Source organism: Calidris pugnax, unplaced genomic scaffold, assembly GCF_001431845.1.
Source record: "Calidris pugnax isolate Ruff unplaced genomic scaffold, ASM143184v1 scaffold63, whole genome shotgun sequence".
Taxonomy (NCBI): Eukaryota; Metazoa; Chordata; class Aves; order Charadriiformes; family Scolopacidae; genus Calidris; species Calidris pugnax.
Genome location: NW_015090852.1, coordinates 939506 through 962760, shown reverse-complemented (window position 1 = coordinate 962760; position 23255 = coordinate 939506). Strand labels below are relative to the sequence as shown.

Here is a 23255-nt window from a genome sequence, read left to right as displayed (position 1 = left end):
TGATTTCAAATGCAAACCAGCAGCACTGGTACAAATGCGTTGGCTGCTCTGTGCATGTTTTGTTATAACAGGTTACAGCAGCAGCTGTTCCAACGCAAACCTAAAACCTCAGCCATGTATAATTGAACACTTGCTGCAGTTAAGGTAGGGCAAGTCTAAAATAAACACACCGCGATACACCACTTTAATATCATCTCTGCAAAATCCTCTCTAATTTCTCCTCTCAAGAAAGCACTGCTGAGGTCACTTGGCTTCCGTCCCTATCCCAAACTCTCAGCAATTCCAGTTCTAACAAAGTACTTCAGTGCATGATGCAGGGGAGCTGGCTGAGAGCCTGCAGTCAACTCCAGCCTAAGCTCCTTGTCAGAGAAGAAAAGCACGGAGTGGTCACAAAGAGGGCAAAGAGGAAGGAAAGAAGAAATAAGTACCAAATAAAGGAGAAGCAAAAAGAGATTTTTACAAATCCCAGTTAAGCACAGGCTGCACTTGGAATGAGACAAGTCAAGCACACCTACATGAAACAATCGTACAGCCACTTAGCAGTGCATCCCCAAATCATAGCGGTGCCACATGTCACAGCCCTTCTTTTCAAACTTCATTCTCTGGGCTACATCTCAGACCATAAATCCTGACGGGAGAGGGAGAAAGGCACAAAGAAGTCCAAGAGGAGTTCTTCCTCAAGCCTTAGGTTACAAATTTGAGACGAGCATCGTGCCAGGCAGATAGGCTGGGCCAAGAAGAAAAGTCACAGCCGCAGAGGTAAAGAAATCTCTCTCCTCCTGGGCTGTGCTCCCACCCGGCCCCGCGGGTGAGACGAAGAGGCTCCTGGGTGTGTGTTGCCATGGTGCAGCATCCTGTAAGGAGATTAGAGGGGGGGGCAGCAGCCAGGAGCAGCAGCAGGCACGGGGATACGCAGCAAAGGTGACCTTTCCAGAAAGAAAGAAAGAAGTCCCTCCTCTTCTTTTCCTATAATGAGTTTAACGAGACCCGGACAGCTAAAGAGTGGAGAGAGCGAGGCATCTTCCAAGAATGCCTCCGAAAAGCCTTTGGGGATAGGGTGAGGGCAAAGGCAGGTACAGCCATCTCACAAGTTAAATCTTTCAGTAGCATCTATTCTGCTTCATTGCTCCTCTAAATAGCTAGTTTTGAACATTCTCTTTTGTTGCAGGTCACCTGGAGCACGGGTAGTTTTGTTGACTCAGGTTCCGGGGGCTGCGGAATGTCTATGTGTTTCAGCTATCCCTTGCAGTTACCATATTTAAAATAGCTCAATAAACTGATTAAGTGGCTTAGAATTGGCACTTTATCTTCCACAAACACCACAGCAATGTCTTAAAGTTGTTGGTTAGATGCAACCACATGCATTTACAAACACGAGTACAAGCATTTGTAAGCACCATGGTATATATTTCATCTATTGATAGATCTGCAAAGCAAATCATCGACTTGTGCCTAAATCAACAGCATCCCAGTCAATCCAGGCAATAATTATACAGAAATAATAGTTCTCTGCCACTTCAAAGCCTCATCTGATATTCTGAAGCTGTAAGTAACAATGAAGGAAAATTGCTGGCTGGCTTCCCTTTTGCACAGAGGCACAGTTAATAAACTGGTGCCTCTAACTTACTTGCCAACATCCAGCAAAGGGACTGAATTAGCAGAGTCTTTCCTGTATCAGGTAGGAAGCTACTGGTAAAATGACTATTGCTTAGAGTCTCTGTTAAGAGAGAGGTAATCCCAGAGAAGCAGATTACTGTAAACAGGAAGATCGCACATGCAAAAGGTGGGGGAAGGGTTGTTTGTACAAATCTGTTTCTGCTAAACAGCTCCATTAACAACACAAATCCTGTTGTAAATTATAATTAACCTCTGATGATCAACTTTTTTTCCCCCGCTGCTTTTTCTATCGACTACTGCACACAACAAAAAGATCGCAAAGGATCAACATACGAGTTCAGAACAAATAGTTACCAACAGCACCAAACAATTCTTACACAGGTATTCTCCATAATTTCTTTCTGATAGGAAGAGCAGGTGGAGAAGGAACACATCAAGGAACACTTTAAACTTCTCACCTCTTTTCACATGCTTTGGAGTACTAGTCTTTAGAGCTGCATCATTTCCTTCTAAATCAGAGCCCAGCCACTGCCCCAAACCACCGACCTGGCAGCAGCATGCAACTGTACTGAAAAAGATCTCTTCAACAAAACCATCTCGCTGGCCCAACCCCAAACTGACCCTCTCCTCCTTGCACACCATAATTCAGTAATTTTCCACTCCAGGAAGATCTCAGCTGTAAGCTGGGAACTAGAAACGTCTGGCTTTCAGTGGCCGCTCACAGCACACAGCAGCCTATTAGTCAACTTCTATTATATTCCACTGTCTATAAGGCATGTAGGCTAAAGGGTTAAAATCCTAATTGCTCTGGTTATGAAGCTCTCCTGCTGATTTTGACCTATTTAAAAGCCAACCTACAAAGCACAAAAGACTTTCAATTACTGAGCTTACCAGGGAGAGCACTATATTGTTTGGAAAAAACAAGCCTGTGGATGTCAATAATCCAAAAGATAGAAAATAAATGTATAGAAATGAACTATCAAGGAACAGAATCCCAAAGAGGTGTGAAGGCAAAGAATTCTGAAAAGAGTTTTTTGTTCAGCCCAAGCACCTGGCTAAAGCCACGACTCCTCTGGTCTTACGTGGAGCTGTAGGTCTGCAGGCTTCAAGTAATTCCAGCGCAATACCTGTGTGTTTAGAGACACTCCCCGAGATCAGAAAGTTGAATTCAATACTTAGCCACTCGCAAAGTCACAGGAGGGAGCTGGGACCGTAAAGGCAGTGAACTTTCTGCTGCTCAGCACCCCAGCCCTGCTGAACTGGACCCTAAGGTCGGCAGCACCACCCGCAATAGAGGCGCGCTCGTCCCAGCGCTGCAGCAGCAGGGTTCCCCCGTCCAAGCCTTCATTTTGTCGGCACCACACCCCGCTCAGTTTTCCAACTGCCAATTAGCAGAACATCCTATTACTTGGTCAACAATTCTACAAGTCTAACCAGTTCCATTATTAACATTATTATTTTTTTTTTAAATCAGAAACTTCAGGTAACTTCTTTAGACGCGAGTTCTAAGTCTAACCAGTTCCATTATTAACATTATTTATTTTTTTTTTTAAATCAGAAACTTTAGGTAACTTCTTTAGACGCGAGTTCGACTCAGCTGCAATTAAACGCTGACTTTTTCTGAGCCCATGGCTTTAGCCTTCCGTTGAGATTCTGGTCTTTTCTTGCAAGGCCCTACCCAAAGCCTCATTGTTTGAATCCTGGATTTGCAAAACCCTTCCCTGCCTGCCTGCTCTCCCTACAGATCCCAGCTTGTCTGACAGACACCTCACACGGCTGCTGGATTTCACAGTGGTACCGTTCTCCTCACTCCACTGCAACCTTAGTCTCTGCTATTAATGGTTCAGATTCTTTTTTTTTGCTGGACCAGAGATGCTTAACCAACTCCATTTCATTTCACCACTAAGCGATTTATAGGTGAATGTGATGTGGAGGAGCCCAGGGTTCACAGAAAAGCATCAGCCATTAAGAAGTATGTTTTTATAAAGGGGCCAATTGAGCTTGCAGGTGTGACAGAGCAGGCTGGCACCAAGGTGAAGGTTTGTGATAATAGGCTTAACATTGTGAGGTCTCGTTCAGTTTTCACTGAAAAAATCAACAAAACTGCATGAGGATTGAAAAAAGGTGGCTGAAAGAAAGACGTTCAGCAAAACAGGAGGGAGACGTCTCTCCAGAAACAAACCACTCCTCCCTTTCCCCACACTCCAGCACGCTGATAGAAACAGACACGCTGAATGAATACGAGCTCCGAGTGAGTCAAGCCTTAATAACACATTGTGTAACGCGGATTTTTATCCTTACATCTAAATCAGGATCAAAATCAACCCACCTTTTCTTGAAAACCGGCATTAAATTAGAATGAGTGAATGAATATGAAAAATACGGCAAGATTTGCTTCTATTATTGATATGAGCTGGGCTATTTTCATCCTGCAAAGAAACCGGGGAGGGGGGGGGAGGAGCAAGAACTCACCGAAAGTAGAAAAAGCTGTCGTTTGAGCAGCGATACCGTTTCACCATGAAGCCCAGAGCCATGGCTACTCGCTTCCCTGCACCCTGCCAGGACCCATTCCGAGCACACGACGGATCCTGCGCTCCTCCACCACTATCTCATAATGCCATAAAATGACTTTTAGTAAAGCAGGAGGATTCCCACGTGGCAGTAAATCCCAACAGGGCAAAACCCTCCCAGCTGTCCGCAGAGCTTTACCGCCGTCGCCGAGACCATCTTGCAGCCAGGCTCAACCATTTTTGCTCCCTCGCCGTAAACAAAACCGAGGTGAGAACTGTTGGCCAACTTGGAAATGCTCTCAAATTCCTGGCTGCAAATCGAAAATACTTGGTGTCTCCTTCCAAATGTAATTTTCCGTATATCTTTTCCCATGCTTTTTTACATGTTTTATATATTACTGACACTGAGAAAATGTTAAGAGACAAATGTGTGGGTTGTAGAGCTCAAAGAATGCAGTGGGAAACAGGCTGGAAAAGCTGTGAGAGATGATATGGTAACACGGTGCCAGAGACCCCCATGGTGAGAGCTGTTGATAACCTGGTGAGATGCTGGACTGGCCACACCTGACATTCACAGCTGGCACAGGCCACAACCAAGCAGAGTCTAAGCATTCACATGTTAGCACCTTATGAAGACAAACCATGAATTTTCAAGTAAAAGAGACCACCCAGCAAACAACCTGAACCTAGAGCAATAGAAGTGATACAGACTGAGAGGCCGTGGATTCATCCAGGGCACTTGGATGCTCACCCAACCCATGGTGGGCTTATTTCTGGAGGGGCAACACAGCTCTCTCCTCTCCCCATCCACGAACCCAGTCACACTGGGTTGGCCAATCGCTGATCTCTTGTCCTACAGCATTCCTGAATCCTTCTATTTTAAATCAACTCTGAACAGACAGCACCCAGGATGTCACCAGGATGTCAGGATGACACCATCTGGAATGGCATGCAGTGCTACGGTATCCCAAACCTTGATGTGCACTGGGATAACTAATCTTCTTTCATTTTAATTTTATAGGTATTTATCTATAAACATCTCCTGTTTCTTAACAGGACCCAAACACCTCAAAAGCAGGAGAAAAGCAACATGAGAGCAGCCTCTACTTCCTTCTAATCCTTGTAGGGTTTTAATTTATAAAGCTATATGATACTTTCTCTGAAGACAAGGCTCCTATATTTGTCAGAGCAAGAAAAGGTAGATGTTATCAGTCAGCCTGGCCCTGAAAACCTGTATAACACCATGACATCACCTAACACCACCTGCTTAAAATGGGAAAGGGCTGATTCACCAGGGTAGGACAGAAAAGTTTTTATTGCAACAGATCGAGACTCATGAAGAAAGCAGGGAGAGCAGAAGGTGAGAGAATGGCAATTCCCTCCCATGAATTCAGAGCCAGCTGCTATGTGTTATCTTCTTTCATGCAGAAACAGTTGTCCCTGATTTGTCCCATTGGAAGAAATCACAAACAACAGCATAATTCTAAACACAAATCAATCTTTTCAGCCTCCCTTTTCCTCCAGCCCATCTCTTCCCAGTACACTAATCTGTTCTTCATCTTCAGTGTCTCATTCCCACATGGTTTCCAAGTTGTTTTTCCTGCTATTCTACCCACCAATTGCATTTTTCAGGCACCCTTAGATACAGAGTGAAATATATTCTGAGGGAAGGGAGAAATCATTGGCAAGTATCACTTTACAGTGGAACTGACCATTAGAAAAGTAGTATCCCTAACCCTAAACTTTCAAAGTTGATATATTCAATCAGTGCATTGTCTGATTAAACCACAAATGCAAAAAAAAACAGCATTAAACCTTCAATCTTTCCAACAAAAGGTAACAACAAGGTTGAGTAGTGCTGTCGAGCTCTTTTTGGAAAAAGCATATCAGCAACTTGTGGCCTTCACCTGCAGCACGAGGCTTCAACCAGCTTGAGGTGAGGCTCACGCTTTTGAACAGCAGTAATCATTTCTGCAAAGATTTATCTCCAAATCAACTTCAGCTCAGCTTGTTTTCCACATAGCTTGGCTACTCTCAATGCCCTCTGTTCACTTCAGCACACATACCTCTGAAAGGAGGAGGACCACATGGACTGGTTATCAAAAATGCTTCATTCCATTAGCAGCAAGCGACCTCATCGAGTCACAAGACCCCCCCAAACCACTGTTCTGTCTCCTGCCCTACAGACACAAGAGCAGTGGAGCAGGCCAAAGGAGGAGGGTGACCAGATTGAAAGCAAAGAGCAACCACCAGGTTGTCCCTGTTTAACATCCTGCACACCATTAGCCTGCCAGGGGTCTGTCCCCCAAACCTCCACTGGAACTTCTCAGTTTATTTGCTCCTGGATCCTCCTTTTTAAATCCATGCCAAGGAGCCTTGAGAGGACTGACAGAACAGACCAGCTATGCTTAATGCCATCACTGCATGCATTGGATTTTATGCTTTGCAATCAGAGAAAATCCAATGTTTCAATTCAGGCCCAGTGTCTCCAACCAAAGCTAAATTTATTGGCTTTCCCAGAACGACAGCATTTCCCTTAGACTGCAAAAGGAAGTACCATCAGTCCATATTTACCATGAGTACCAAGTTGAGTAAAGACAAATATGTTATTTAAGGCAAAGAGATTTTTGCATTACAGAACTTCAAGCAAAGTTACTTACAAACAACGGTAAAAATAACAGGTACTTTATCACATGGTGGTATTATCTAACACGCCTACGCTCACTGAGCTGCTTTTTATAGCCATGTTGCAACTCCCTGAAAATAGGGATTTATAACAAAACTTGACTCAAAACAGACTGGGTGGACATTACTATGACTATAGGAGCAACATCACCCACATTGCTAGTCGTCGTTAGCCACATCGGAGTCTTTTCTGTGACTCCTGAAGTTACCAAGACCTCTAGCATCCGAAGCCATGCTATCTCCATGATTTTATGATGCTGCTTTTTGGATGAAGAAGATAGCACCATTGATTGAAGCAGCACAGCATGGGAGATACAGCTAATGAATTCAACTCAGCTAAAGGAGAAGGGAAAATGCACTAAACAATGTAAAATTGCAGAAGCCTGCCGTGGCGTTAAGTACAGGGCAACCTATTTTTCACTCAGTCTAGTTCTCCTGCTGGGCTACTGTGGAACGTAACACACAGTAATGTTTAATGAAAACAATCAAGAGACTTTACAAATAGTTAGGGAAAACTGTGTGTATGAGCTTTTGCTTGCCTCATGTACAGAATCACAGAATCACAGAATCTTCTAGGTTGGAAGGGACCTTAAAGATCATCTTGTCCAACCGTCAACCTAACTGACAAAAATAGACACCCACACAACAAACAAGGAGCATCATCACTAAACCATACCTCCCAGCACTACATCAACCCGTCTTTTGAACACCTCCAGGGATGGTGCCTCAACCACCTCCCTGGGCAGCCCATTCCAATGCCTGATAACCCTTTCAGTGAAAAAATGTTTCCTAATATCCAGCCTGAACCTCCCCTGGCGCAACTTGAGGCCATTTCCTCTCGTCCTGTTGCCTGTGACTTGAGAAAAGAGACTGACCCCCATCTCTCTACACCCTCCTTTCAGGTAGTTGTAGAGAGCAATAAGGTCTCCCCTCAGCCTCCTCTTCTCCAGGCTGAAAAACAATCCACTCTGTGTCTGAAATGCCAGCCAGAAACTAAACAAGCAAGAATATACCAAATGGAGCACTAAGATGGTCAGAAGTTACTGAGTTTTCCAGTTTTCTGAAAAACAGACCGTCTGTTCACTGTAGTAACACTGCAGTAACTAAACAATCGACTGACATTAGCAAGGGTTCTTAATGTGCCTGAACTGCACCGTACGTGTTTTTGGGTTGCCAGTGCTGGCTGAACTGATCTGCCTGCACCAGCATAATCCCTCCTATTGGCCGCCGCACCGATCTGTGGCTAAGTATTGCACGCACCACGGCAAATTTCTCTACAGCTGATCAATCCATTGGTTTTGCATCATGAAATTTCAAGTCTGCATCTTATTTGAAACAGATGCAGAAAAGGGCACTCATTCTGTGAGTGCACGTGCGTGCTGCAGGTAGATTTTGCAAAGTGCCTCTGGATAAGGAGAGATCATTTTGGGAGGCGTGTTGAACCTTACCTGTCATCAGCATTGCGGAGAGACGGGAGCCGGAAACTCGTGTTCCTGTCCAGCTTTGACTGACTCTTTGTCCTCTTGATAGACCCTTTCAGCCGTTTACTGAAGAAGCCCTAAAATAAGAAGTTGCAGAAGTGAAAACAGGGAAACTGCTGCCAGTAATAAATCAATCAGTGCACTGTCACCGAGTCCAAACTCAGCAGTGATTCCCGCTGACAGTGATTACAGAGCGTGCTGTACTGGGATTCCTCTGAGCAGGGAGAAAGGCAGGGCTAGATTGTCAATGACAGTTCCAGTATGTGAAAGCTTCAAGTTGCAATAATTAGCACAACTCACATTACAGGTATACTTCAATGAATTCCAACTATTACACAAGAGACCCAAAACCCCACAATTAACATTTATTAAGGAGTAGTCTTAGATATCAGTATTTGTTCCTACCTCCCCTTTACATGACATGTTTTTAATTCTTGGACACATTAAGGGTACAAGAGGTCCTTTATTGTGAGCTCCTATTGCACCCAGTTACACCCAAGCTGTCCTTTTTAATTTAGATATAGCAGATAAGTCTTACAATAATTTGGAATTCCAATAGTCTCACTAGCCAGGACTGAAGTTTCAGAAAGATTTCACATACTAGTGACTGCAGATACCAATCCTGATATTGCTCTGAAACAAATATTCAATTCAAAAATCTACCTGTGATCTGAAAATACTAAATCTTCAAGTAATCTGTCTTCTGAACTACAATTGTTCACCAAACAATTGCAGGCCAAGGACATTTTAGCTGGAGAGAGCCTCTGGGGATGATCTAGCCCACCTCCTGCTCGATGTGGGTGTACTGCCAACACTAGGACAGCCTAACTCTCATTTTGCCTAGCTAAATTGCAAAAACCTCTAGTGCTGGAGATTTTACCACCTCCCCAGGCAACTCAGTCCAGTGCTGCATTACCCTTCCAGGGAGACAAATCTTCCTTGTGCTCAATAAAGACCTCCCAAGCAGCAATCTGCAGCTGCTGCCTCATTATAGCATCTGCCAATATGGGGAAAAGTTTGACTCCATCACCTTTGTAATTCCCCTCTCCATCGCAGCAGCCTGCCTTAGATCATCCCTTAGCCTTTTCTTTCCCAGATAAACAAGCCCTCATCCTCTCCTCATGGTTTTCTCCTTGCAGATATCATCAAGAGCTACTGCTGTATTACCAGTAGTGTAACACCAGTACCTCTGACCACTAATATACAAAGGGGTGTGTGCATCTGTATGTCTGGGCAAATCACAGAAACATACCAACACCCGCACATTTGGTTTTCTCCTATAGCCCTTTAAATCACTTTGACCATAATAAGCAATTTAAATAAGCTATGTTGTGTCAAAATATTTCCAGGGCTCGCAGACAGACGTACAGATACATTCTTTGGCATGATCCAAGCAAATACAGAGGTTCTTAATCCAAGAGGATTAAGCAACATTTTAGTGGTCAAATCTGTTTTGCTCCTTCACAGAGCAGCTGCGTGGAGCCGCTGTCCCCTGTGCACTGCTGGCATAAGATTTAACCAAACACACCTGAGTGAAACCACGTTTGTTAAGAATATTATAGACCAGTTATAGGTTGCTAGAATTTTCTCCAAGTGAATGTCCCTTTGGTGTGGATTGAACCATCAGATCTACACCCTTACTTTAGTAAAGGTCTAGGGACAGTGACAGCCAGCTGGGGCCAGCCCTCTCTCCCATCATCCACGTTTTGCAGGGACAGAAGTTGAGCACAGCTAATTTTGAACACATTCACAAGGCCAGCCCCCACAAGCTGTGTTTGGGACAGGTGACAGATGTTGCCCACAGCTGCCTCCTGTAATACAGAAATCAGCAAATTGGAGACAAACAAGGTCCCCTGTTCTTTCTTATGCAGAACACCGACAAAGCAAGAATGTTTTATTGGCTCCAGGTGACTCAGCCAGGCTGAAGTATGTGATTTATTCATCTCTCAGACTTGTAAGAATTAGGCCATCACAACAAAAGATGACTTTATCTGTAACCTTTTAGTCTGAAAAATCTCCCATCTCCTTCACCACTTCAGGAAGAAAATGAGGTTTATCTACAGTTGGAGAAGATGGTACATAATTTCATGCAGGCTCCCTTTCCCAGAAAAGGTTGGACCAGGTGATCTTTCAAGGTCCCTTCCAACTTGGGCTACTCTACAATTCTACAGAATTCCAAGGAAAGGGCTATCAGGGTGATCTTTCAAGGTCCCTTCCAACTTGGGAAGTTGGAAGGGACAATTCTACAGTATTCCAAGGAAAGGGCTATCACTCTCTTCTCATAGTGAATGCCAGGTTAACTGTTGGAAAATACAGCAAAGCCCACATTTGGTCAGGCTGAAGACATACACCACAAGCACCTCTAAACCCCTTCCAACTTGGGAAGTTGGAAGGGACAATTCTACAGTATTCCAAGGAAAGGGCTATCACTCTCTTCTCATAGTGAATGCCAGGTTAACTGTTGGAAAATAGAGCAAAGCTCACATTTGGTCAGGCTGAAGACATACACAGCAAGCACCTCTAAACTGCTTGTCCAGTCTCATAATTGCCTTTATCTGCTCACACTTTCAGTGCTCCTTTTGAAAAAAAAAAAAGTATCCTCTTCCTTTTAAACAAGCACAACCTTCAATCTCTCTACTTTTCCCCATTCTGTTATTCTTGGTGCCTTTTCATTCAGATTTTCCCTCTGCTTCCACACAATTCACTCGTCCTTGAAACGTACAATTCCCCTCACTGTACACAATGGAAGATGGATTCCCTCTGTCCTCACACCTGCTTGTCCAGTCTCATAATTGCCTTTATCTGCTCACACTTTCAGTGCTCCTTTTGAAAAAAAAAAAAGTATCCTCTTCCTTTTAAACAAGCACAACCTTCAATCTCTCTACTTTTCCCCATTCTGTTATTCTTGGTGCCTTTTCATTCAGATTTTCCCTCTGCTTCCACACAATTCACTCGTCCTTGAAATGCACAATTCCCCTCACTGTACACAATGGAAGGTGGGTTCTCTCTGTCCTCACATTCATTCTCACTCTGATTTTTTTGATGAACGACCAAGTGAGTCCTGCTCAGTTGTCAAGTGCAAAAAAAATCCCACCAAATTCACAACCATGTGACATCTTCAGCAAACACAGCAAGATGGCCTGTCCCCTCTCTTCCATTGAGATTTGGACGGTGATGTGTTACTGAAAGCCTATTCATACCTGATGCTGGATGTAGGATCTTTCCAGCATATGCAGATTGTCCTCTCCCAAATACTTGAGTAGGAAACAACCTGCTCACACGTGCTAGAGCCTGACACGTGCCTGCCCATAGGCAGCACAGAGAATTGGGATGCCCTGTGGGATGGTGCTGCAGGGGACAAAGGAAGAGAAAATCTGTTTTCTGTGTCAGAAGGTAGTGCTACGTTTAAGGCTGCCCATCAATTTCTGCGGCTTGCCAGCCAGCAGGCTCCTCAGGGGTGAAAGCTGCTATATTCTCCTGAAATAGGAAATAAAGTGGAAAAGAAAAGGCCTAATATCTAGATACTGCCAAAAAACCTCCCACAAATCTACATGCTGGGGAAAAAAGGTACCGTCAAAAGGGAAGAAATGTTTTAGCTGTGTGTGCCATTCAAGCTCTATCCATGTTCCTGCACTTTTCTTGGTCCTGGTATTGAAAAAGTGCCTTTGAAAAAAACCTGTAATCAATAGATGCTCTTGGGCTTCTCTTGGGGCCATTGCTGGAATTCAAGTAGAGGATGTATAGCGCTTTCAAAGGCACTTTCATATATTCTGACCTCTCAGCAGAAAAGGTAACAAACCCAACTACAGGGATTCAGATCTGGTGGACTCTGGCTTCATTCCAGTACCTCGCAGGCTACTCAAATTGCAAACACAGAGTAACATGTTTCTCTCCCCTTAAGGGCAAAGAAGACAAAGCTGACCCAATTCAGCAGGAGTCCAAAAGTATTTATACTGAATCATTCCAAATCCCACTTAGAGAGGGACCGTGATTATTCACTTCTGTGTGCATGCACGATTTTAAATTGGCATTGCTTTAACATTAGTTAAACACGTTCTTGGTTTAATTGAACATAATCTATTCCCTAATGAAATAAATATGCTATCTGGGGTTAAATAAGGCTATCCAGAGTTGACTGTATAGAAAAAATTATAATATTAGAGAAAGAACATACTTAAGGATAAAAATTATTCCAACAAAGAGTGCACCTATTGGTCATTCCCAAAAGACTTGAAAACATTTGCAATATTTTCTCTCTGCACCTTGTTGGCAGTTCGTGCAGGGCCAGTGCTTACAGATGGACAACCTGGGAGCAGCATGAAAAATTCACACGTGCCAGAACTGAGCAGAGCTTTTTGACTTCCATTTGAGAGGAAATGCTTTTAAATACTGAATGCAGATATAGAAAAGATGTAGCGATGAAAAGTAAACTTCTATCTGCAACACTACCATCTAACTTAGAGCTTCCTTTCTTTTTCCTTCTATAGAGAAAAAATCCCTGCCAGTGCTAATAACTGTAGCTTGTACCACTATGACAACAAAAACACCCTTACTTTTCTTATTGTCTAGGTATTTCTCTTAAATACCTATTTCAACACAAAATACACCCCTGCTTGGTTGTTATACCTAAATGTAATGATGTGTCTGAGCTTTAAGAATCATCACAGAACATTTTTAAAAGCAGTGGGAATTTTACTGCTTAAACAAACACCCTCAGACAAAAATATGTAAACTTATTACCCAAACTGCCAGGAATTATGAGACTACGTTCTTAATTTAAAAAGTACAAAATATTTGGTAGGATAAATTAGCTAGGATGCAATCTGAAAAGATCAGTACAGTCCAAATGCAGTATTTTAAGAGGAGTCCAGTGAGAGAATAACTGTAGAATTGTGCCTTCATCCCTCAAGAGACAGATTTGATGGTCCACACCTAATGGGAAAAAGCTCAGAACAAATCCCTCTCAGAACCACAGGTTTAGGGGAACAGGGATGGAAAAGAGAGATGGAGGAGAGAGAGTGAGCACACAAGCACACACTCAATCAGGCGTGTGGAATAGGTTCAGAGCAGGTTCATCATCTCAGCCAAAAGCATCAAACACTGGGAGAAGAAATCCCAATGATCCAACTTCTAAAAATAATTCAATCCCACTGAGAAATCTCCTCATCTCATTTGGAAGTTAAGCAACTCATCTTTCTCACTCTGCCAAGAAGAAATTGCCACAGGAGAAGTGATGAATTCAGCAGTTTTTTGTAACTCCCCTCCATAGTTGAACAGGGAAGGTAAAGAAACTCTGACCCCCAAGAATTTCAAACTCAGGGATGGTGGTTGTTCAGGACAGCTTTGGATTTAGGAAATGCTCACTCTGTGCTAAAGATGAAACTGTCTGTCCATAATCTCAGTAAAGCAGCACAAGAACTGCCCAACAAATTCAAAGACAGACTGAGTATGGACTACATAACTCCCTATTGCTCCCTACAGGCACACCAAATCTTCATTTTGGAGAGATGAGCCCATGCATAATTGTTGTCTTTGTTGCTTTGAAAGTGAAAGGTTAATTCAGCCACAAACTAATAAAACTACATATAACTATAACACAAATTATTCATTGATACAATGCAACGGTATTAGCAGAAGTTTCAAAGCACAAAACCCAGGGCAAAATGGGTGACAATGAAGGTTTATCTAATATTCAGGGCTGTGGTTTGCAGCACTGATACCTACATTAGGTATTTCTGGGGACAAACACATTGCCTTTTGGAGGCTTGCAACATTTATAATTCTCGATGAGGAGCACTAATGCATTATTAATAACAGCAGGTGGGAAACTTCATTTACAGAGCAATGAGACTTGTTCTGTCTGAGGGAAAGGACTGGATGGGTACAAAGATAACACTCAAGTGACTATGGACGACAGCAGAACTGCCTCCCTACTACTGGGTGTTGTTAGAACACGAAGCATTTTATTTCTGAAGTTGCTCACAGGCAGCTACCAGGAAAAAAAAATAAAATAATTGTAGCCAAGTGCAAATGCTCTCCTGTGCCAGTTAGGTTGTAAAGCTGTGGGAAGCAAAGAAGCAGGGGAAGATAGCCAGGTCATAAAATGGAAAGATACAACTAGCGGGATATTCCAGGGATTAGGAGGCAAACATGGTGAAATTTACTATCCTCTGTAGAATAACAAAACCCCAATATAACAAGCAAGGAGGTGAACTTTACTTATGAGCCCAGGAACACTCATTATTAAAATATTACCAGTGACTGCCTTTGAAAAGGCTCTTAGTTACTCACACAGTAGAAAAGCAGCTGAAAACAACTATACATCCACCTTGGTGGTAATGTAAAGAACATGACAGTGACAACAGTCAAATTCTACAATCAACTCATCAAAAAAGACTGCACTATGTCACTGAAGAGGCGGTTTGTGCACAGGCAGACAACAATAAAAAACCATGTTTGAATGTATAAAACAAAGGATAAAGCACAATAAAAGTAAAGTGGTATTATGTAAATCTGCCATAGCTTTCACACTAATGCACCTCTCTCTTCTGATCTTCTCATCTCAGCAAGAAAACTAGAACAAAACCAAACTCCAGAAGTATAAACTGATTAAAGGCAGACAAGAAGGGGGATTTACAAATGATATGTTTTAAAGACAATTTATTTTGGAAACAAAAGCAAAAAGGGATTATAGATGTATAAAACAAATAGAATGGAAATTAACTAAGCTCCTCATGTGCTCCGTTACATAAGAAAACCAAGGCGCAATTTAACAGGAGAGGCAGCACATTTAACTGATTGTCAGGAGACCTTTTCTAATGCTATCTATAAACCAGCCCGTAGAATTCTCTACCACAAGATATTATACAGACAAATTTTTTTCAGCAAGATTAAAAAAGGATTATGTGTTTATATAAGGAAGAATAACATATGTAGCTGCATTAGTCAGGTTTAAAAATAACAAGAGTGAGCAATTATCATGCTTCAGGACACAAGCTGATCAACAGCAAGGATCAGGAAGATATTTTTCCCCTGATGGGACAGCACTGCAGATTTGGCCAGATAACAGTTTCAACTTTCCAATGAAAAATTGTCTGCTGCCACAGGAGGGATGCGGAATAGGATGAACAAGTTTAAGAACAGTAATAAGAAAACCAAGGAAAAGGAGAGGATATCGTAACAAGAATACACAGATAATGTATCTATTAATAAGATGGACCATAAGATTGCATGTACTCTGCATGATATACAGTCAAAAAGTACTAAAGGAATCAAATTTCCAAGTCACTGGGAATCATACTAAAAAATTCATGAAGAAACAAGAGCTACCCGATAGCTGGGGAGAGCTACATCAGCTTTACAGATCCCAGTTCAGCAAGGTGTTTAGCATGGACACTACTGGGAGCAGAGCCTGGGAGCCTTCATGGAAGGTGTCCACATCAGGCACTAGCATAAGGAAAAGAGCATCCTTAAAACCCTGTATCCAGGAATTAAGGAATAAAGGTCAGAAGTCTGCCTAGAGAACAACAAAACAATGGTGATAAGTAATAAATATTATAAGAAACAGGTTGTCTGATTCTATCAGAGTGTTTAATCAAACAACAGTTCTTGGCTGCAGCTGGTGAAGTACCTGGAGAAGTGGTGGCCTCCAGCCTACATCACCCCGACTCAAGTGGCTGTATTTTTGTCCTTCCCTCACGTCAGGAAGGAGGCAATAATTTTCCTGACCTTGGCTCTTCAGTCCCCTGGCACACAGCCAGCAAGCAGCCCAACACTTCAGAATACCTTTTGATAATGCAACATACATACTAATTAGAAAAATTAATGGAAATGAGCTTTGTCAAAGCTAGTAACACAAACCCGGGAACTGGCTGCAGGATACCTAAAAAGAGTAATTACAACAAGTGATAAGGTATCAAGGTAGAAGAAAGGGTCCAATGGGATGTGGTGGGGATAGTGGCATGACTGCTTCTGTTTAACATCTTCGTTAGTGATTGGGAAGAAAAGTTAAACAGCACATTAATTACACTGAGCTATATTAAATTAGGAGGTGAAGCAAGGGCCAGGGAGGACAGAGAAATAACACAAAGGGCTGGGAGCAATTAGAAACTGATAACACACATTCCTGTGAACTTCAGTACCAGAACTTGGAGAATCAATTGAAGGGAATTAAAAACAGAAGAGCAAGAAAAGTGATAAAAGGGCCAGAAGGACTGATTTGCAGACGATGCATTAATTAAACTCTGCACAACTTGACTAAGCCATGATTTGGAGGTGAAGAACAGAATTAGGTACACGTTTAAATAATATTAAACCAAGGATGACAGGAATACGACCAGTATTTAATTGCAGGGGACTTAGATAACTTTACATTAAACATGAGAAGAGTGTTCCTGCTGTTGAGATCCACCAGACGGTGTCACAGACTGGATATACCCATCATCTGACTCAACTCTGAAGTTTGATGTAATGAACAAATCTGCTTTGGCAGAAAGATATTGTGAAGGCTGTAGAGCCTACGAACAGTATTACCCAGAATTCAGCTACAGATGAGAACTTGATGAGCGTCGTGGACGTAACCAATCACACATTTATGCCTTCTGACACAAAACATCCACGGAATAACAGCAAGTATACCTAAGCCATCACATCACAGGCAAATGATAAAAAATAAAAGCAGATTCAAACAAATGTGTTATGATAAGAGTGGAAAGTGGAAGCAAAAATGCTAATTTTAACAATAGGGAGGACAGATTTGAGCACAGCCAGTTTTTCATGAAGGATGCCACGATGCCTCACATTAATGTAAATCAACAATCCCATCTCTGCATTGGAGCTGACACAGAATTAAAAATATGTACTTGTATGCCATCAGGTCACATGGCCAGAAAAGATCAGACTTGTCCTAATCTGGCAGCATGACGGTAGCGGAGCAGTGCTCTGGAGAAGCAACAATCTTGCTGACTGCATAAAAGATGAGGCTGGGCAGCCGCAAGATCTCATCAAGCTTTGACCTTCACTTAGGTTGGCTGCATTGTCTTCTGTTCCATTTAGCAGTACTCTTAAAGAGCAAAGAGGCAGACAGTATTTCTATAGATCCAATTATACTCCTGACTAGAAACGAACCGAGGAAGACAATCTGTATCAGGCTTCCCATCATATTCACACAGGGTTCCTATAAAAATAATTTTATTTACTTTGAAGATTGTGTTCTGGCTTTCCTATCTCATTTGCACTTGTTTCTTTGCCTCTTTCTCATTTATTTTTTTTTTCCTAACAGCGAGCAGACATGGATGAATCATATATTATTTGTAATAACAACACATTAAAACCCTACCCCAAAGAAGCCAAAATTGGAGAGTCTGAAGAGCGGTTTAGCAATTCCTCTCTACTGGAGGAGGTTTCAAGACGTTGATAATAACCTCATATTTACCCTGGTCTCTCAATTCCAAGGGCAGAGTAATCAAAGAATATGGTAGGTTGCTGCAGTGCTACCGGGGCTCGACAGTGCAACAGTAGGGAACGGGATGCACCGAGACTGAGACACTCTGCCAGGACATAGTGTGTGTGTGGGAAGGGAAAAAGCTGGTTCCTCGCCCACCTATGCGTCACGATACCTACTTCTAGCCAGTTCCCTCTGCCTTACTATTTGTTCAGTCAAATAAGATTCATTATTAAAAATATGACTTTTCTTACATATGCGTATCTATAAACGGCGCACATGGGTCTATATGCAAGAAGACAGACACACACACACACTTCCTCATCTCAATTTTCCTCTCTTTCGTGCTCTTCTGTTCTCTCTCAATATTCCGCCCAGAAATTGTCAAATGGCAATTAATACCACTGAACCTACATGGAGACTAATGTTTTAATTGCAGAGAAGAATATTTGGGGAAATGGGAAAGAAGAAGAACGCCTTGTGCTGTGCAATGTCAGCATCAGCAGAATCCACTTTATTCCCCTTGGTGGGAGATAACCAGAACAAACACAGCACACATCCTGGTCCATGTACTGGTTAGTCCTGAGAAAGAGTATGTTTATAGTAGTGCAGTCTTGAGTAATGGGGAGACCTTATTGCTCTCTACAACTCCCTGAAAGGAGGGTGTAGAGAGGTGGGGGTCGGTCTCTTTTCTCAAGTCACAGGCGACAGGACAAGAGGAAATGGCCTCAAGTTGCGCCAGGGGAGGTTCAGGCTGGATATTAGGAAACATTTTTTCACTGAAAGGGTTATCAGACATTGGAATGGGCTGCCCAGGGAGGTGGTTGAGGCATCATCCCTGGAGGGGTTCAAAAGACGGGTTGATGTAGTGCTGGGAGGTATGGTTTAGTGATGATGCTCCTTGTTTGTGGTGTGGGTGTCTATTTTTGTCAGTTAGGTTGACGGTTGGACAAGATGATCTTTAAGGTCCCTTCCATCCTAGAAGATTCTGTGATTCTGTGCTCTAGGCAACCTTGCTTTGGCAGGGGGGTTAGACTAGATGATCTCTAGAAGGTCCTTTCCAACTCCAACAATTCCATGATAACTACTGAAACTCTACTTTCACACAATAGTGAATTTAAACAAGTCTTTTCATCCAGTGCACATGCATTGTGGAAGGTAGGAGGGCAAACGTCCTGAACTTTACACATCAGCCCTTTAAAATAAATCCTTCATTGACCACTGCCACTGAAGAGACTACTTAAAAAAATATCTCGTCAAGGAAATGTTCGCTTAAAGGCCATTATGCTGTTATGAATCAAAATTCCAGATGCTAAACAAATGCCAATTAGCAGTATTAAAAAAACAGATGCCTTGTTCTGAGTGAGTACCACTGCCTGGCGTTTGAAAGGAAAAAAAAACCTGCACAGAACATGCTGGAAGCCACTGTCCTATTGAGAAGACAGCTTTTAAATAAGCTTTTCCGAGAGGCAAACTTAAAAAGCTGTAAAAGCAACTTATTATGAAAGTCTCAGCATAATTTTCCATCAGTATGGAAGAAGGTTAAGCTGTCCCCTGCCTTAAGCTGCTTTCTGTTAGAAATCCAAGCAGCGAGCAGAAGAGGTATGGCACAGAGTCAGGTCCCCAGGAAGAATAACTGAGACAGCACTACACTGCAGCTGCCCATGACCCTCCAACCTATCCTGTAGGTGTCAATGTTTGGAAAAACAGAAAGGCAAGTTCTCTTATTATTAATCTTCTTTATATGTACAATAAATCCCCGTCAAATAAGGATGACTTCACAAACACACACAAATCTAAAGCCATTTACAGGCACCCCTTACAGCCTTCACTTGAAGCTCTTCTCACACCACTGATCTGAGACTTCCATGAGGCACCCAAGCCACCTTACCTACTCCTGAGAGCTGGGAAATTCTTAATATAAATCAAAGGAAGAAACATGATTCTTCCCCGTCTTATCGTTCACCTATTAGATGTGTGCCAATCCACAAAGTCAGCAGGGTATTTTATTTCAGAAGTTTTGGCTTGAGCTCATCTGTATTCTTAAGCAATGTGACTTCTAATTGCAGCTTGCTCTTTTTAAACCCATCCGAAGTTGACATGTTTTAAAACAGGGTGATCTCAGCCTCCACCTGCACCGCAACCTGCTAAGGAGTAACAGCATATAAATGGGTTATTTAGATCAAAACCTATCAAGCCAGAAGCCTTGTCCCTATGAGAAAAACAGGAGGGTGCATTATGCTCCTGGGTATACAGGTGGCCAGGCAGACAAAGCAGCATAATACCAGCTAAACATGGCACAAGGGTTTTTTTTCTTGGTTTATGCCCAAGAAAGGCAGCCACGTACTGCTTCCTGAGCCTATTTGCCAGTCCTAAAAGCCCAACACACTGCCAGGGAAAATGAGAAACATTCTGCAAAGTTCTTGTTTTGAAAGGGAGCAAGAACTGAGACATATTAGAGAAGAGTTAGAGAAACATTAAAACATTACTTACAAGATAGGATGGACATAAAAAATAACGTACAGGAATGAGGAACAAGAAAAAAAGGAGGCAACTAAAAGACACAGATAGTAATCAAACATTTCTGATATGTAGCTTGCAGTGGTTAGATGAAGACGATGACCACGTATGTACGCATCTAAAGGCTAGGGCAATTACTTATAGATGAAGAGAGAAGACAGAGAATTTCTTATATAGAAAGATGAGAATATCTAGGACTTTTGAAGGCTATCAGAGTTCAGAAATCCTCCTGGAACCGTGTGGACCATGAGCTGAGCATAAAAATCTCAGAACTTGACATAACAGCATATTCTTGTGATGAATTCACAGGCAACTAGTCCAAAACCCTTTCTCCCCCAAGCGTTACCCAGAGAACAGACTATTGAAGTGATGGAGTTAGTTCACAGACTAGCTGAGGTGGGAAGGCAGCTCTGGAGATTGTCTAGTCTACCCCCCTGCTCAAAGCAGGGTAAACTAAAGCAAAATCCTTAGGACCATGTGTCCAGTCTGCTTTTTAATGTATCTCCAAGCACAGAGAGTCCACAACCTTTCCAGGCAACCTGTTCCACTGTTTGTCAGTCAACACCACATGAAAAAAAGATTCTTCTTATGCTTAAATGGAATTTCTCATATTTCAATTTGTGCTCACTGCCTCTTGTCCAAAGAGCCTGGCTGTCACCTTTATTCCCTTCCATCAGGTATTTATACACATGGCTAAGATTTCCTTCTAAGCTTTCTCTTTTCAAGGCTAAGCAATATATTCTGCTTTAGCAACTGCTACTTCAGATATTTTTTGAACCAGAGGAAAATGTGATTCATGGTGTTTCAATAGATATTATAAGTTCAAGTTTTGTTCTGACAAGAAAGGCTTTACAGAAGAAATATTTTTCACACTGAGGATAGTCAAACAACAGAACAGGTCATCCAGCAAGGCCGTGCAATCTGCATCCTTGGAGGTTTTCAACCCCTGTCTGGAGAATGCCCTGAGCAACCTGATATAAGTTGGTCCAGCTTTGAAGAGGGGAACAGATCAGAGACTTCTGGAGGTCCCTTCCAATCTATATTATTCTCCGACTCTGAAAAGGGGCAAAGTATGGATACCCAGTATATTCACTGCTTCCTTGCTCCCTTTTTCAATTTCAATAAATCATGAGTTTACGGGTTGCTTTAAACACCACATATTCTGTACATTCTGACCAACCTCAATCCTTTCATAATTTAAATAGCTCTCATTAAATCCTTGGCTGATTTTTTATTTTACTTTTTAAATGATACAATGTAGGGTTTAATCAAAACCCAAGTTTCACACACATTTGGATCTAAAGAGAGACAGGAAGCATGCTTAAAAGAGATGAGTGCTATCAAAAGCAAAGCAAGAACATATACACTAAGGAACAAAAATGGTACTCGTATCCATAGAGAATATACAAAAAAAACCCCCAATGTTCTCTAGATAATTCTTCTCCTGCTTGCCCTCAGGTTTTAAAGAAGGCAGATTACTTGCCAAAAATACAGAGGGGAATGAAAATATTTGTAATATTCAAGTTAGGTATTTCAAAACACAAACAAATACTGTTAAAACATTACAAAACATTTTAACTTGAAGCATTTACCCTCAGTCTGATAACAAAGGCCTTTATGCTCTTGGATACACTGACCAAAGACTGACACAAGCAAGAAAATCCAGTCCCTAGTTGAAAAAGTCTCCAGCAGACTCACAGCCAACCAAACTCACGACAAAAAACGAAGAGCTAAAGAGCAACTAACACACCTGCAGAAATTTCATCAGCTTCTGAATAAACTATAAAGCCATTTCAATTTTCTATGTACTTCACTGGCATGAAGGAAACATAACATGCAATCACCAACCCAAAGGAATTCCTTTTTCTAGTCAAAATTGAATATGTAATGCAATCCCTCGTGGCGACTTCAAAAGTATTTATATAGGTCGCTGCCCACATTAATACTGATGTTTCACTATTCACAACTTTAGATCAAGGCAATGAAAATAAGCAAGATACAGATCTACCAGAAATCTCATTGATAATTGACAGCTGATAGCAATACCTCTTGCTCAACTGGAAATATTAACTGAATACTAGTTGGTTGCATTTTTTTTTTTTTCCCATTCAGAGCTTAGTTTTCTACTGTGATATTTTATTCTCCTCCTCCTATTCAGTAAGAAAAATTCCTCCTTTACAGGAAAAGCACACTTACTGGCACTTTGAAAGGAGAAGTATTCGAAGCATCCATGGAGTTGGTTTTCTCAGAGGTGCTGGTCCCGGAGATGCTCCGCCTGCGAGGAGATCTCTCTGCTGGGACCTCTAAGGAAGAGAAGAAAAAGAAGATGAATGGGTGCCGGGGGGTGGGGAATAGTCAGGTTTTATGCTCTGTAGGACAGACGCCTCAGCAAAGTTTCAAGTGCATTACTAAACTGCTGAATTACACTCACCTATTTTTCTATATCTTATTTACTTCCTAAATTACAGTGGAATTTTCACTGACAGATTCAGGGTTGTGAATCTGACTCGATTGTAGGCAATTACAATAAAAAAAAGCACTGACAGATTCAGGGTTGTGAATCTGACTTGATTGTAGGCAATAGGCAATTACAATTAAAAAATACTGGTAAAGATCAATACCCAAACATATTAAGTATTCTATTACTGTTTGTGAGACAGTATTCAGAATGCTTTGATTTTTTATTTTTTTTTTTTTCAGAAGCAATGCAGTAATTAACAGATAACTAAAATCAAGACACAGGGAAGCTCAATTTTAGTCACAGCTGAACACAATTTGACAAAGGTCAAAGTTCGGTCTTATATGATCCCACTACTTGCTCAAACCATGCAACCAGCAGAAGACTCCTAACTGCCCGGGTAATATGACATATATATCTCTGCAGATAAAAAAAATAGGTCAACTTCTCCTCATTCTGGCAATATGACCTTACTAAGATACGACTTTGGCATCTTAAATCCATGCAGGCTGATCTGACGAGCACAAATATCCATACAAGAT

The 23255-nt window shown here is 42.0% G+C and overlaps 1 protein-coding gene across 1 annotated transcript in view; it reads right to left on the bottom strand.

The window, feature by feature from the left end:
- The window catches only part of RASAL2 (RAS protein activator like 2), a 184420-nt gene that overhangs the window by 49264 nt on the left and 111901 nt on the right, over window positions 1–23255 (bottom strand). Inside the window, exons 4-5 of the mRNA XM_014943486.1 lie at window positions 22452–22558; window positions 8261–8370 (exon numbers count right to left, since the gene is read on the bottom strand). Of these exons, the coding sequence (XP_014798972.1) occupies window positions 8261–8370; window positions 22452–22558 (217 nt within the window). The remainder of the gene's footprint in view (window positions 1–8260; window positions 8371–22451; window positions 22559–23255) is intronic.